General features: G+C 42.6%; 1 protein-coding gene across 1 annotated transcript in view; it reads right to left on the reverse strand.

Annotated features, from left to right (window-relative positions):
• Positions 1-15,353, reverse strand: part of thada (THADA armadillo repeat containing) — a 99,439-nt gene that overhangs the window by 77,849 nt on the left and 6,237 nt on the right. Inside the window, exons 15-22 of the mRNA XM_067609419.1 lie at positions 15,200-15,323; positions 14,009-14,154; positions 13,625-13,853; positions 12,431-12,566; positions 12,140-12,276; positions 11,020-11,166; positions 10,218-10,378; positions 1,681-1,790 (exon numbers count right to left, since the gene is read on the reverse strand). Coding sequence (XP_067465520.1) covers positions 1,681-1,790; positions 10,218-10,378; positions 11,020-11,166; positions 12,140-12,276; positions 12,431-12,566; positions 13,625-13,853; positions 14,009-14,154; positions 15,200-15,323 — 1,190 coding nt within the window. The remainder of the gene's footprint in view (positions 1-1,680; positions 1,791-10,217; positions 10,379-11,019; positions 11,167-12,139; positions 12,277-12,430; positions 12,567-13,624; positions 13,854-14,008; positions 14,155-15,199; positions 15,324-15,353) is intronic.

Below are 15,353 nucleotides of genomic sequence, written 5' to 3' on the forward strand. Positions count from 1 at the left end.
ACTCAGTCAGAAAGACAAAAACAGAAAGAATGGAAGGAAGAGAGAGAGAGAGAGAGAGAGAGAGAGTGGAAACACAGTGGAACACAGCGGAGCCAGATCCCAAAGGCAGAGCATCAAAAGGCTGCGGTTAAGCACCCCGCAATCAACACCCCATAACCCAGCACACGGCCTGCATACCATCCACACACTGCTCTTCCCCTCCTGAAAACACACAAACACACACACACACACACTCACATCAACACAGGCCCGGAGCAGAACACAAACACGGCACATACACACACATACTCCCGGCGCTCCTCCACACAACCACTAGAATGTCGCCCTCATTACACAACACACTAGCCTTTCGCTGGTTTCGGTACAAGAACAAAACAAGTGAGTTTGGTTTGAACTGCTCAGTCCTGGGTGGTTCAAAGTCAACACTGCTGCCACGGTTTTGTGGTTCGTCACCTGCCGCAAGGCTAAAGACATCTTCCGTAGCCAGCCGTTGAGGAAAACAGAGAGGTAACAAGAAAGTGAGAAATTCTTTCATGTTGTTCAGGATTATTACTTTTTTCCTCTTCCCCTCCGGAGAATAATGGAGGGATTATTTCCATGAATAGCGGAGGTGATGTGGAGTGTGGAGTTTAATGTTGCTCCTGGCAGCATGTCGCCACAGAGGCTCCATCTGTCTAGTAATGTCCAATGTGCATGAGTAGCTTTGAAACTGAAAACTGAAATATGAATTTGGTGATATCCTCAATGATTTTTTAATAGATTTTCCCCTTGATATGATCAGAGTGTCCCATCACTAAAATGGTCTTTTGACTGAAAGTAGATCTTGTAGATTCAATTCTGTTATTGCAATAATTCTAAGGAATAACATAATTAGACTGATGTCTTAAAAGAGAACAATTATTGTATGAGAGGTATAACATCTTTCAGTTAAAGGCACAGATCAATATTTTTGCTGGTTAGCCTAGCTTAGCATAAAGACTGGAAACAGCACCTACCAATCCCTCTAAAACTGACTGATTAACACATCAAGAAAAACAAATATGTAAAAATGACAATTTATGGCTTGAGGGGGAGTTATGTGGTTGAACTATTACTTAGTGAACGACAGCTTCCTTGCTTCCTGAAGTCATGTCATCACAGGGACGTTGCCAGGTTTGGTACTATCACGCTTGTACAGTAGCCAAAACCAAAACCTGTGTTCATTGAGTTCAGTATCTGGCAAGCAGCTCTATGGCAGGAGATACTTGACAGAAGCTCTGGGCGGATAGTTAAGCTGTTGTTTATCAAAAATAGTTCCAGTGTAACTCCCCCTAAAATCTCTAATTGTTGTTTTTACATTTCCGTTCATGTATGGATTCAACGAACGAGACACTAACTGTTAATTAGTCAGCTTTAGACTTGATGTGAGGTGTATTGCATTGTCATATTCTATCAGCAGGTTACATTTTTCATGCCCATGCGTCTCTGTTGGTTGTCCAGAGGGCTGCAGATGATGAATAATATCAATTATCAAATCTTGATGTAATTACGGTATATTATATCTGAGGAGTGATGCTGAGAGAACTTGTCTTCTTGTTAATGACAAGGCAGAGTAACACTCAGCGTCATGAGGGAAGCTAATGCCCATAGTCATTCAGCAGTATTACCTTTCAGGCCTTTGCCCTGAATGTGAACACACACCTGCACAGCATGTCGGTGAGGCGTACAAAGCCCACATAAGCCAGTTCAAAGGCGCCACGATGACGGGACTGCAGGAGCTGCTGACGGAAGTACAGGCCTACACTCTCCACCTGTAACACAGAGACAGAGAGAGAATCAGCCACTCAATCGTAACAAGGGCAATAGTGCTTTCTAGGTGTGAGTGTGTGTGATATGTGAGTGTGTGTGTGTGCGTGCGTCTGGGCAGGGAGGGTATACTGTTTGACTTCAAAAACTCAATCTGATACTTTAGCCCGCAGCAGAAATGATTGTGACCCGTTACAAAGGGTCAAAATGACATAACGGCAGTCAAAAGGATTATGTGCACCTAGTGACATGCAAGGCTGAACACCCCCTGAACATTTAAAACAGTGCAGGCAGTGAGAAGTGTGTCCCTCTACACTGGTGAAATATGAGGTAGCAGGACTATCTTGCTTTCACTCTTGGAAGATGAATTTTCTGCAAACCAAAATCAGAGGCGGCTATGCTATTTGACATTTCTGCGTTTCTTTTTTAACCACAGAAGAAGCATGAGCAGATGTGCAAAGGGCAGCACTTCTACCTACCTGGTTAATACGTGTCATTCATGTGGACACATATAATAACAGGCTGTTACATAATTGCATCACATTACATTACTGTATTAATCTAATAAAGACTATAATGGTTGAAATATCTTAACAATTATTGGATGGATTGCCATGAAATCTTCAGCAGACATTCATGGTCCCCAGTGAATTTGGTGATCCCCTAACTTTTCCTCTATCAGTAACATGAGGTTGACAGTTTTGACCACTCTTGGATGCATTTACATGAACTTTGCTACACATTTGACCCACAGGATGAACTGTAATAACTTTAGTGATCCCTTAATCCTTTTCATCTAATGCATCACTAGGTCAAATATTTAATGTCTCCAACACTTTGGTTTATCTTAGCATGCCAACACCCTAAACTAAGATAGTGATCAAGGTGAACACTACACCTGCTAAACATCAGCAGCGTCAATGTGAACATGTTAGCGTGCTGATGTTAGCATCACAGGGCTGCTAGCATGGCTGTAGACACTTGATAAATATTCTTTTGTTGTAGTACTTACAGTATATGTATTTGATATGTACTGTGTGTGGCTAAACAAACAAGGTGGAGAGTGACTCATGTTGAATTTAGCATCATCCTCTGTCCACTGGTTATATTTATGAGTTTTTTGTTAAAAGTTCAGAAAATAGTCAGCTGACATGCCGTAGTACATGCACTTCTTTGGATTCTTAACTAGCTAAGGCTAACTTTGTACAATCCACTGCAAAATGAACACTCCTCATGGATACATGCTTTCAGTGGGAATTCCTCTGGCGGGACCAAAAAAAAAAAGAGGAAGGCATTAAATTCTACACGTAACCACCCTTTTGGACGCTCGACTTTGTGTTTGTGTGTGAATTCTTTTGTAAGGTCAAGTAATTACATCTAAATGCATGCAATAAACTCAATATAATACAAAAACAATTACCCCTCCACCCAACCTCACCCCTGTAAATGATGTAATCCCGCTCATGGCGAATCTAATGCTGGAACACAGTGGTAAAATGCACATTTTCCCCAACCAGCTGTGTCCTTTAGATAGGAAATGCTTCATTTTCTTCCAAGAATGACTAAAAACATAACAGCAGGATATAGCGAAGATGATTATTCACTGATGAACTGTATTACCTAATCCCTCTTCAGCCTTTTCTCTGTTTGGCAAGCAAAGTGAAGCTGGCTACACTCTTGTTTCAGAGACACCACTTAGTTTTCAGCCAGTGAGCATTGAGCATGTCAAGCGTGAGAGCGGCATGTCAGTAGCGTGACAAGTGTGTTCAAATAAGGACGCTGAGACATCCACATAATGGCCACCGTCAGTAAAACCATCCAGTTAGTAATAGTGTTAGCAACATTATTCTAACTATACACACACACACACACACACATAACTGAGTGCCGTTTCTGTGGCAGTGTGTAAACTGGTGAGTGTGCTGCAGGTGAGGCGGCAGGGCGAGGCGGACGCAGAGCTCCACTGCCCTGTCATTAAGGCTGTGGTATCACCGCTACCACTGAGGCGGCCAGGCCCCGACTTAGTCAGGGGTGGCATGGAGGGCACAGGGAGGGGTGGCAAGGCCCTGGTGCAAAAAGCCGTGTGTGAAAAGGAAAGAAAAAAAAAAAAAAAATCCCGACAGCCCCGTGGGGGATGTGGGGTTAGACACAACATCTAAACTAACACAGACGCAGACCCACAGATGAACCAGGGTTACGACAGTCATTGAAACCTTCACTGACGAACCCTAATGTAATGCATTAACGCTGGTGAATCAAAAGCAGCAGAATGTATTAAAACAGAGAAATAAATGAAAAATGTTTAAAATGGATAAACTAAAAAAGAAGTGAAGAATGAAAATGAATAAAACAAAAATGTAGGGCTTAGGCAGCCTGTTTTTGGCCACATGACTGGTCAATAAACTCAACTGACCCTGCAGACCTAAAGTGGACTAACTTAAACACCAAAGTATGGACTGAGTAAACCACAGCGGTACCAAGCCCAATGACTTATCACATTGGTGGCCAGAGTGGACTCCCAGGACAGGCCTGACCTCACCGGAGTAAAAATGGCAGCGACAGTCACTGTTAGATGGCCGTGGCTGCCGGGCCCAGACCGCTGCGGTGCTGAGCTGGGCCGAGCCGGGCCGCGGCTTCGCCTATTTAAAGCTTCCTTCCAGAAGGCTCCCGTCTGTGTAAGTGTTTAAAAGGGCCGAGCAAGCTTCCTGCGCGGGGTGGGGGGAGGGCAGGGGGTAGGGGAGGGCTTTATTTAGACGTCAACTTCCTGTTTGCAAACGTGCCCGTTTCCCAGAAAAACTTCCATGTGCGGAGAACGAAGTTTCCCAAGTCTAATTACATGTATGGCTCAGGGCCGTGACAGTGACCCAAATAGCCAACTTCTCCCTTGACAGCCGAGGGTTAGACAGCACTCTGATAATGTTTGTTGTTGTTGCTGCTCAAGCCAAATGCTGCAATCTACAGGAGGAATTATGAGGTTGTGGTTTAGAGATAGTACGGAGATTAGAAAGCCACAAAGTTATATTTCAGATTCTTCTATTACTACATATAATTAGCACATTTCATTTTTCTTCTCTTCTACAAGTCTACTGAAAACAGTTTGGCATCAGGCAAAGACTTTAACGTTTGTAATATTAGCTGTACTGTTTGTAATTGTCAAGTCAAGTCAATAAATTAAGACTTGATTAAATCCAGTGCAACCATCAGAGCACCAGTGCCTTTTAAAAGCTTGTTTCTCACATGTGTCCCTGCATTAACAACCGAAACAGCAGATTATGACCTTTTTTTTTTTAAATGTAAGAATCCATGTCTGGAACCTTCAGAACAACAGAGGAAATCAAGCCAGGAAACTTCTAGAAATCTAGGATCTATATCAGTACAGCTTGTGTATTTATAAATTCTATTTTAACATTTTTATCTTGTAATATGATTTTTTTCTGGAAGCATGAAAAATGCACTGACCAAAACACAAAATAAACCATCTATCCCTAGACCTCAGCTTCCACCTAAGTGCCTGCAGTCCTCAAGTTTGAAAGTATGAGACTTACCTAATATCCATCTCAACCCCTGATAGTGGCGGTGACTGACAGTTACAGGAGAACAGCTGATAAACTGCTTGCAGATGAAGAATAAGCATTACGTGATCTTAAGACACATGGCAGTTTTATCCCTGGAGAGAAATGTAAAGGACAAAACCATTCCATCCATGTATTTTCATAGACTCTGCAAATCTTGATATGTACTGCTGTCATTGTCCTGAAGTTTTCCCCAACAAGGATCAATTAAATGAGTATCAAAATGATAATTATGTCCAAAAGAGATTCTCTATTTCCTGAATGATTATGGATAGGAATGTCATGGTAGTGACAGGAACTGGATAAGTAGCTTTTTAGTCTCTACAGCTGTGCCTAAACTCCTATTTGCTACCTGTGCAAAATCTTTTTAGTTCTATGCAGCCTAAGAAGTCTTATGCTGTGTCCAAAATCACTTCCTTATTCACTATTCCCTATAAACACTCCAGTTTATTCTATTGTGGGCAGGCGATTTGCACACCTGGCAAAGGAGATCCGTATGAACAGTATATTTTTTATTCAATTGTGGGAATGTCGAAGAGCAAAATTAAAAAACAACAGCATGTGTACACTGGTATACATTGCATAAAGTAAATTGTATAGTGTGCTAGGTAGGAAGTATATAGTAATGACAGACACAGGGTTCCTATTGTGTTAATAGCAGTGTGCGTGTGTGTATGTGGGTGTGTTTTTCTCTTAGCTACAGAGCGGCCAAACAAATGGTCTGTCTCCTCTGTGTTCCCGAAGGGCTCCAACCAATCCAGGCCGAGCCATGCCAAATAAACACCAGAGCTGTCAAACTCCAGCTAACCAGCGACTTTGGTGGTCTGTCACAAACGTACTGTACAGTACAAGTGTGCTCACACCCAATTTTTGTAAAGCCCTGTCAGGATGTCAAACGAGCTACTCCATCCTCCTTAACCATGAAACCAATTTAAAGAATCTTCAGTCACACCTCCTTGACTCACCAACAGTAATGAATGAAATCAAACTCTTATGGTGCAAATGAAAACATTCTGCTGCTTTAATTCATCATCAGCAGAAATAAAGGAAAAGATAAAATAAAAAAATAAAAAAATCAAACCATCATCATCTCTGCACATCAACAACTGCTGCTGTTGCCATGGTGCCGCCCAGTGACAGAAACATCTGCAGTGTTGCCGGGCCAACAAGGATGTAACACAGGATGCTGGCTGGAACGAGATGTGTTTTGGTCTCTTTCTCTCTCACACACACACACACACATGCACGCACACACTAAACACATATGCCCATGCATGTCATCGCTGCGGTAGGGCAAAATGACTTTGTCCGCACAGACTTAGCCAGGCCCAACTTTCCAAACACTATTGAAATCACCCCACCGACTGTTAATGCTACACACACACTATTCATACACACACATGCACACACGCAAAAGTGTGGAACTGATGACAAGCGAATGAAAAAGAAAAAAGGATGCGGTGAGGACAGAGAGGACAGGAGTTCAGATTTTCCTCTTGTCTGTGTGCTCCTCAGCATGAGTTTGTTAAATCATCGGTTATGTAATGAGGCCCACCGCCATAGTTACCACAGAGGACAACATGGTATCCATGATATCACCGTCAATTATCTCTTCATTACGCTGTGGTGGTGACATCATTATCGAATCCATTTCAGTAGCGACAGTTAATGAGACCCTGGCTGTTTCATAGCGCCTGATATTCTGACCGGTGGGAAACACATCTCACTGTGTCCATCTGTTTTACAGGGAATACTCAATAACTCTTGGAAACTTTCATGGAACTGAACAACTAATTTACAAGCTGCGATGTGCCAAACTGAGCCCTGTGCGTGTGTTTCACAATTCAAAAACTTTCTAATACTTTCTTGCTCCACCATCAGTTAAGTTACTGGAAAATACTTTTCATCACAACTTAACTGCTGTAATCTCACATATATCGGTTATGCAAGCATCTGGTGGTCAAAAGAAATGAAAACAAATGCTGAGGATTATTTAGTCAGTGTTATTTAGTTGCTATGATTTGGTTATTCTGCTCCGTCACATAGAATCTGCAGGTGTCATGAGCCAAATCTCAAACTTTTTCAGGCCTTTTCGATCTTTATCTGTGATTTGATGAGAAAAATAATGTGCACTTTTTAGGCAATAGTATGGGACAGTAAAGGACGGATTCTGATCAGGCAACTGATCACTTTCATTATTGATTTCCTAATTTTTTCCATTGTAGGATTAATGGTTCTAAGGGCCCTGGGCTAACGTCTTTAAATGTCTTGTTTTGTTTGGCCAACAGTCCAAAACTCACATTTATTAAATTTACAACGATATAAAGAGAAAAACAGCAACTATAAAAAGCCTGAATGGTAAAAACTATGGCCCTCGATCACACACTAAAACACACATTCAGCACATACTTACTACCTACTTTCTCTCTCTCAGGAGTGTAAATACATAGTCAACAAGCAAACACACACACATACACAAACACACACTTTACCCCCTACACTGACAAACACAGACTATGTCTGGTACCCATGTTATTATGGACGTTAACATGCTGAACCACTCAGACAACTATTCCTGTGTGAGTTTGTCTGTGTGTCAGTCTGTGTGTGTGTGTGTGTGTGTGTCGTGTGTGTCGATGTGTGTGTGTGTGTGTGTGTGTGTGTGTTGTTCGCAGTGCTCAGTGTTTTCCTGCTGGTGGTGGAAGTGATTTGGAAAGAATGCAGTGGAAAGGGAGGGGCGTCGCGGCCGTTAAACCAGCAGGGTCGGGCCTCAAATGAAAGCGCGGCGCTAACGAGGGCGGATGCTAATTGAAGAGCCTCCCAGCATGGTGTCACAAACACACACAGACACACAAACACACACGTTCACATAATTCCCCTGCTACAGTACTTCCACACACATACAGTGAAAAAATGACACCTATTTCTATGGAATACGGAGGGTGTGGATGTAAACATCTTCTACGACTGAGTGTACACGTTAGGTTGGGCAGTCATCCGTATTTTTAGATTGTCCCACCGTCATTGCATGAGATCACAAATTCCCGAATGTTCGTCTGCGTTCTCAGGAACACGCTACCACAGCTCAGCTGTTGTTGCCTGGTTAACCTTGTTAATCATCCAATTCCCATGTGACAATGAAGCAGGAAGACTGGCGAGAAGACAGAGCTGATGAGCGGTAGCAGGATATGTTGGGGAGCCCTCTGTCAGATGTGGAAAGGTACTGACACACAAAAAAACTCATTGGAGGGAGCAGAGCTTGGACTATTTTGGTATATTTTGGTTCTAAATGTAACATAACTAGTGGAATACCACAACAGGCAGATTAGGATTTTTATACAATTCATCTGACTTTCTTGCTCCCAATATTCTGATTATCAATTCAATAACGGTGGTAACTTTCCACTACATTTAAAATCAAGGTACCAAAAATACTGAGTCTGTGGCTTACCTGGACTGAATGAATGTAAATGATAGCAAAAACAAATTTTACACTGAAATTGACAAAGAAACTATATCTAATGTGGATCAATCAACTCTGGCCAATAGCTGATTCACTTAATGAGGTTAGTATCAACCCTGATAACAATCCAGTGGAGCGAAGCATACCTATTGACATGGATAAGTGATATTTTTGGACTGAAGTTGCTAATCTAGAGTAATTACTGCCATTAAATATTTGTCCATGTTTCAAACCACAAAACACCCTACTTACAAGAAATTCCAGGAAAAGACCAAAACAAAGGCATTTTCCGACTTCCCTACCCTGTTTGTAGCACTCAACCAAGCCGTTGGTTGCTAATGAAGACGAATATATGTTTTCATTTTGTAAAAAGGCTAAATAATATCCTTAGAAACATCTAGGCACTGTTGTTTTGAGTAAATGTTACTCAAACAGGAGGAAAAACTGTTTTCGTCAGGACTAAGTTCAGCTACAGGTTTGGTGGACTGGCAGGTATTTACAGCAGCAAGATGTGTATGTGGAACTGACTCAAAAATAACATTAAGTGCCCTTGATCATGGTAATGAAGGAACATGTCGCCAATTTCAACAGTATGTTTATAATGGCCAAGAATGGAGTGTTATGGCACAGAGGAATTAAGCTACAGATGGCTACAGTGAGGGGATCTGGTGGCTCTGTTTAGCTTTGGGAGGCATTTTGCTGGCATGGTTTGGCTCCACTTGTCCCCTTAGAGGGAAGGGTCACTGCAAATCAATACAAAGTTGTTCTGAGTGATCACCTTTATCATATGATAAACCATTTCTATCCTGATGGGAGTGGTCTCTTCCAGGATGATGATGCCCCATTTCACAGGGCAGGAGGGGTCACTGAATGGTTTGATGAGAATGAAGATGATGTGAATCATATGCTATGACCTTCACAGTCACCAGATCTCAACCCACAACAATGGGAGATTTTGGACCGACATGTTAGACGACCACCACCATCATCAAAACACCCAATGAGGGAATATCTTTTTGAAGAATGGTGTTCATCCCTCCAGTAGAGTTCAGAGACTTGTAGGATCAATGCCAAGTCACATTGAAGCTGTTCTGGCAGCACATGGTGGTCCAACACCTTACTAAGACACTTTATGTTGGTTTTTCCTTGAATTTCTCACCCGTCTGTATATCAGGCTTTGAATAGTAAAGTCAAAAGGCTAACAACACTTATTAATTAAACCGGTTTAGCGTCACACAGTCTGTGGTCGGGACAAGAACAATGAAAGTGACAGTTGCTCTCTGACTCTCATAATGACGCTAACGACTGCTTCAAACGCGATATGAGGTAACGGCGGTAAGGAAACGTGAGCGAGGCATGTGTGCGAGTGTGTTGTGTACGTCACGTCAGGGTTTCACCTGTTCCTCTCTGATGAGCCCGGGGTGTGTGCGTGCGTTGTCGTTGGTGTAGTGCAGAGGCAGGCTCTGACACAGCTGTCCGAGCAGCATGGCTACTTCCTTCATGCTCCGCCAGCAACATACCAGCACCATCTGGGCTGTCACCCTGTAGCCTTCACCTCCTGGAAGCAACACACACACAGTCAGACACACACACATGAAAAAAAAAAACAAAAAAAAAACAAGGGAAAAGTTTGATCACTTCTTGAAACTCTTAATAATTTACACTGAAATATGTGTTTGTTTTGTTATGTAATGTACCACATTAAAGCTGTCTATTGAATGGAAACCAAAAACAGTCTCATAATGTGTCTACTCATTAATGTGGGTTGTTTATTTTGGGTCACATACACTACACGCAGCGAAAACACACACACACACTACAGAGCCGATTAATTTTCTTTATGACTGTGAAGTTACAGTAGTTTAGATTATCATTAAATAAGTGACAGACTGTGTATTGTGTAAATATAGCTCACAAAAAAAAATGACAAACACTGCCCCCGTCAGGACATCACTGATATAGCACCCACAAGCAGTGACGACTTGAGTGGTTTTCCACAGTCTAGTAAACAATGAAAATTATACTAGTGAAATATAGACTCTTTAGACTAATGAGGCATAGCTTGTGCACAATTTGAGAACCAAGCTTCATATTTCATATTTGTTACCCTCAGTTCACAAGTAAACACAAGAAAGAGTAAAAAAAGTATTTTTCTGCATGTTGAACAGACTGAGTGTGATATAATGATCCGTAACCCACCTGTATCTAGTGACGGTGTGCGTGTGGTCTGGGTTTGTGCGTCATCATCTCCGTCATGTGTGTCCAGCTCTCTGGCATTGTTGAAGAAATCATTGGTGTCTCTGGGCTGAATCTCCTGCAAGATCTTCTGCAGTCCTGCTGAGGTATCTGTTCAAACACACAATATATAATCATATTGTCAGAATGTGTCCTTTCCCCTGTGTACATTTCTATATCTATGTTTGGATGCTTCCATCAAATTCAAATATAACTCCAAAATATTCTCTTTTTGCTACTATTGGGATATTACATGCTGCTGCAAAACTTGACACCAGGAGTGAATAATACTTTGGAAAATCTAGTATTTTTTGGCAAAGTGATTAAAATATTCCCCCAAATTTCATGGGGAATTGATTTTGATGATCAGTAAGACCATCAGAGACATGCACAATGGGCCTCCTGTAACAAGCACTTCTACAAACAGATTCGTTAAGTGGCACATACAAGTGATTTAAGACAACTTGTGGTATTCACCACTTTTCTCAAACCTAAAATTTTCTCTTGGCATGCTAATTTACTGAGAAGTTCTTTTGCCTTTTTTTTTTTCTTTTTTACTTCATTGCCATATTTTTTTAAGCAAGTCGTCCAGGGCGACTTCTTCTGGGCATTACCATTATCACCTAATAGGATGTATTCTGTCGTTCATCCCTATGACTGTCACGTTCCCTTAAATGCCTCCTGTTTTAGTCATGCCTTGCTTTGGCATCTAACTTCATATCAAACCATTCCTTCTTGAATTATGTTGCAGTATGGCTCAGTGATGACAGTCATAGTAATATTTGTGGTCCCTCAATAGAGCTACTGACAATGCTAAATTTGTTATGTTTTCATCTGCTGATTTCCAACAGCAACGTGGTGTGAATTTTTTATTTTTTCTCTTGGGTGAGCCGTATATATGCTAATGATCAAATCTCACCTACTCCTCAAACTCACATTAGCAATTTAGGAAAAGTTGGTGCAGTCAGGAGAGTTTTCTGGATCAGACTCGGTACATAAAAGTAAAAGGCTTAAGACAAGATTATGAAAATGTCCTTGTATGATGCCTATTGAGTGTATGCAGCACAGTCTAAACCCAGATCACCTGAGTCAGTATCCATGGGGATTAGTCCTTCTGGAGAGGAGCTCTGAACTACAGGAGAGACCACATCAGACATCCTGTAGCACATCGCAATCAGCTCCGACACCAGACACCTCCACTGCTCAGTGTGGCTCAAACTCCTAAACACAAACATAAATCAAAACACAGAGCATGTGATTAAGGTCAAGACTGAATTTGATCTTCAAATACAGTGTGCTGTTGCACCAGAATTTTGGTGCCGACAGCAAATAAATGTAAATGGAAGTAGAGTGTTTGGGATGTGATTGTTCTCACTCTGTGTCCAGATGCTGCAGGACAGCAGTGATGCAGTGAGCTCTGCCGTAGAGAGGATAGGAAGCAGCTGCCTGCAAGAGAGACGACTCCGCCCTCGACACCTCTGACTGCAGACAGCGCAGCAAGAACTGAATCACTGAGCACAGAAAAACAACACAATACATATCAATAGCCTATTATAGCATACTACTTATGTCAGTCTAATGCATACATCTACAAGGGCTACACATCTGGGGTCTCATTTATAAAACAGTGTGTAGGATCCATACTAAAAATGTACGTGGGCACAAAAGCTGAGAATGGTGCGCGCCAAAAAATAATCAGATTTATAAAATCGTGTGTACGCATGAATGCACGTGTATTTCCCTTTATAATTCAAAATCCACCTGGAAGTGTGTGCATGTGGATCATCCTTGTATCCTGCCCTCTACACCCCCATATTCAACCACAAATGGTCAATGCAAAAATATTCATGTGTTTCTTTTGGCTGGACCGATCAGTCTCTCTGTCTCGAGACGCCTGACCAATCAGTGTCGAGAGTCAGCGTATCCTCTCGCTCTTCACTTGTGCTCGGGCAGCTGAAGAGGGTAGACCGCAACAGACTCGAACAGACTTTTACTGTTTTATTTCCCTGTTTTTGGACTTCTTATGTGTTATGTGTGTAACCCAAAACAACCATATACAACGTCAATAAACATTCCTGTGGATCGTAAAGTCAGACATCTCTGGTTGAGCTCTTACTGGACACCCTGCAGCCGGCCAGTTCCTAGTTAACCACTTTTAAGTAGTTTATACACCACGCACACTCGATAGCTACAATAAAATAAACACTGTATTCATTTATATTTACTCCAAAATCCAGCATACAGGTGTTTCTAATTTACACAGTCCATATATGAGTGCAGGTGGTGAAGATGTGCCGGTGAGGTGATTGGAGAAGGCAGAGTGTGTGTGTGGCAGCCACCACCATGTCTCCAGTGTGCTCTGATTCAATTCACCATCTGCGTCGCAATTTTCCCGTCTCCAAACTGTCCATATGCAAGGGTCAGAGTTTACATACAGGTGCACACATGCTGCCATCAAGTTTGTTTTTATAAATCACATTTTATAGATTGCATGGGAAGTGACGCACGCCTCTTTCAGGCCCCGTTTTGTGCGCATGCAACGGTTTTAGATGAGACTCCTGGATCTTACCAGCCAGAGTGTTGAGCTCCAAGGTGACGGCCTCAGAGGCCTGAGGGGGTAAGGACGTAGGCTGGAAATCGACGCCCTGCTCCTGGGCACAGTGTCGCAGTGCCTGGATCAGGTCCGGCTGGTGGAGCAGCAGGTGGAGCAGGTGGGCTGCTGTGACGCTGTCAAAGGGTTTGGTGCTGGTGCTGAGGTCCAGAGCAGCCTGAAGAACACGACGCATCCTCTCTGGCACCTAACATCACAAAGAGCACAGTGAGATCAAATGAATACCACGACAGAAGTTGATGATTATGGAATCCAGCTACTATGCATAAAGCTAGTGTTTGGAATAATGGGCTGTTATAGTTTTTTTTCAGTTGAGTGGCTGAGCTTGACCCTCATATTAACCTGTAGTCCCACAGCTGATGGAGGGAGCTGCCGTAGCAGCGTGGAGGCTAGTTGTTTGACTTCCAGGAAGTTGCTGGCTACACAGTAGAGGACATTCTGAGCGTGGGTGGAGGTCACAACTTCACCCAGGGCAAACCCATCAGATCCTGAGGAAAAGACAGAGGTAGAAATAAAGAAGGATGAGAGGAGACAGAGAGTGAGAAGAGGCAGGGCATATGCTCAGACAGCTAGAGTATCAGGTTAGCATCAAAGTGATGAGGCTAGCCAGTGATGAAAAGTGTTTGCTCGGGTAACGACAAGGTGTCCTTGAGCAAAGCACTAAACTAAAAACTGCTCTGAGTGTGCTGGACACATATAACACTGTGTTCTGATCTTTATGGTGAACAGCTGTTCCGCCTGATAAGTTGCAGTATGAGGCACCCCCATGGTTCGGATGTTACAGTTAAAATTGGTGTAATTATATGTATTATCAATTTGGGTTGTCACAGTGAAGGAGCTTCCTCAGCAGTGATTCAGGGTGGCTCAACAGCGCGATATGCAGCATAGCACCTTTTTTTTTGTGCAAATCAAGGTATGTTAGTCTGATTATGTGTCGGCCGAATAGAGCAGCAGTACCTGACAAACACAGAAAATACTTTAAATCATTTTGTGGCAGGAAACACTGGCCTACAGCCAAGTCCCCTTAAACCTGGGATTTATGAATGGAGTCTGGCTGGACGAGCCTTTAGATTGTATGATTGATGGAAAACTACTTTACATCGCATGTTTAATGGCAGCTCGGCTTTCACGGTGACCGAGGAGAGTTTAAACATATAACCGAGACAAAGTACTCATACAGGTGTGTTTTTAACTACCGAGCATCTGCACAGACCCCCTGGTCAGCTCACTGGGCTGACCGGGTGAGACGCTTAGCATGTGAGACGCTGCACACGGCGGGTGGGATCCTCCAGAGAGGACATAGCGCGGTTGTGGTGGTTGCTCGCCATCCACCGTGGTGGCGCAGTATTGCAATATTGCGGTTATTGCGACAGCACTATTATCAATACTCAGAGCATTATATTTATTCCTGTATCCTTGTCAATACATATAATTAAAATATACTGTAATGATGGAAACAGTGTGTCTTTTACACAGATGTGATGCTGTGAAACTGTAAAATGTAGTGATTCTGCTGCTGAGCAGTACACATACCGGTGCTGAAGGTGAAGAGCTGGCCCAGTAGACCCAGCAGGTGGAGGGACATGAGGCATTTAGAGAAGGAAGCTCCAGGAAGCAAAACTTCCAACAGCCTCACACACAGCCAGCGCAGGAATTCCTGGATCACACACACACATTTAAATAAAAG

The sequence above is a fragment of the Thunnus thynnus genome, chromosome 14 (genome assembly GCF_963924715.1).
Source record: "Thunnus thynnus chromosome 14, fThuThy2.1, whole genome shotgun sequence".
Classification (NCBI taxonomy): Eukaryota; Metazoa; Chordata; class Actinopteri; order Scombriformes; family Scombridae; genus Thunnus; species Thunnus thynnus.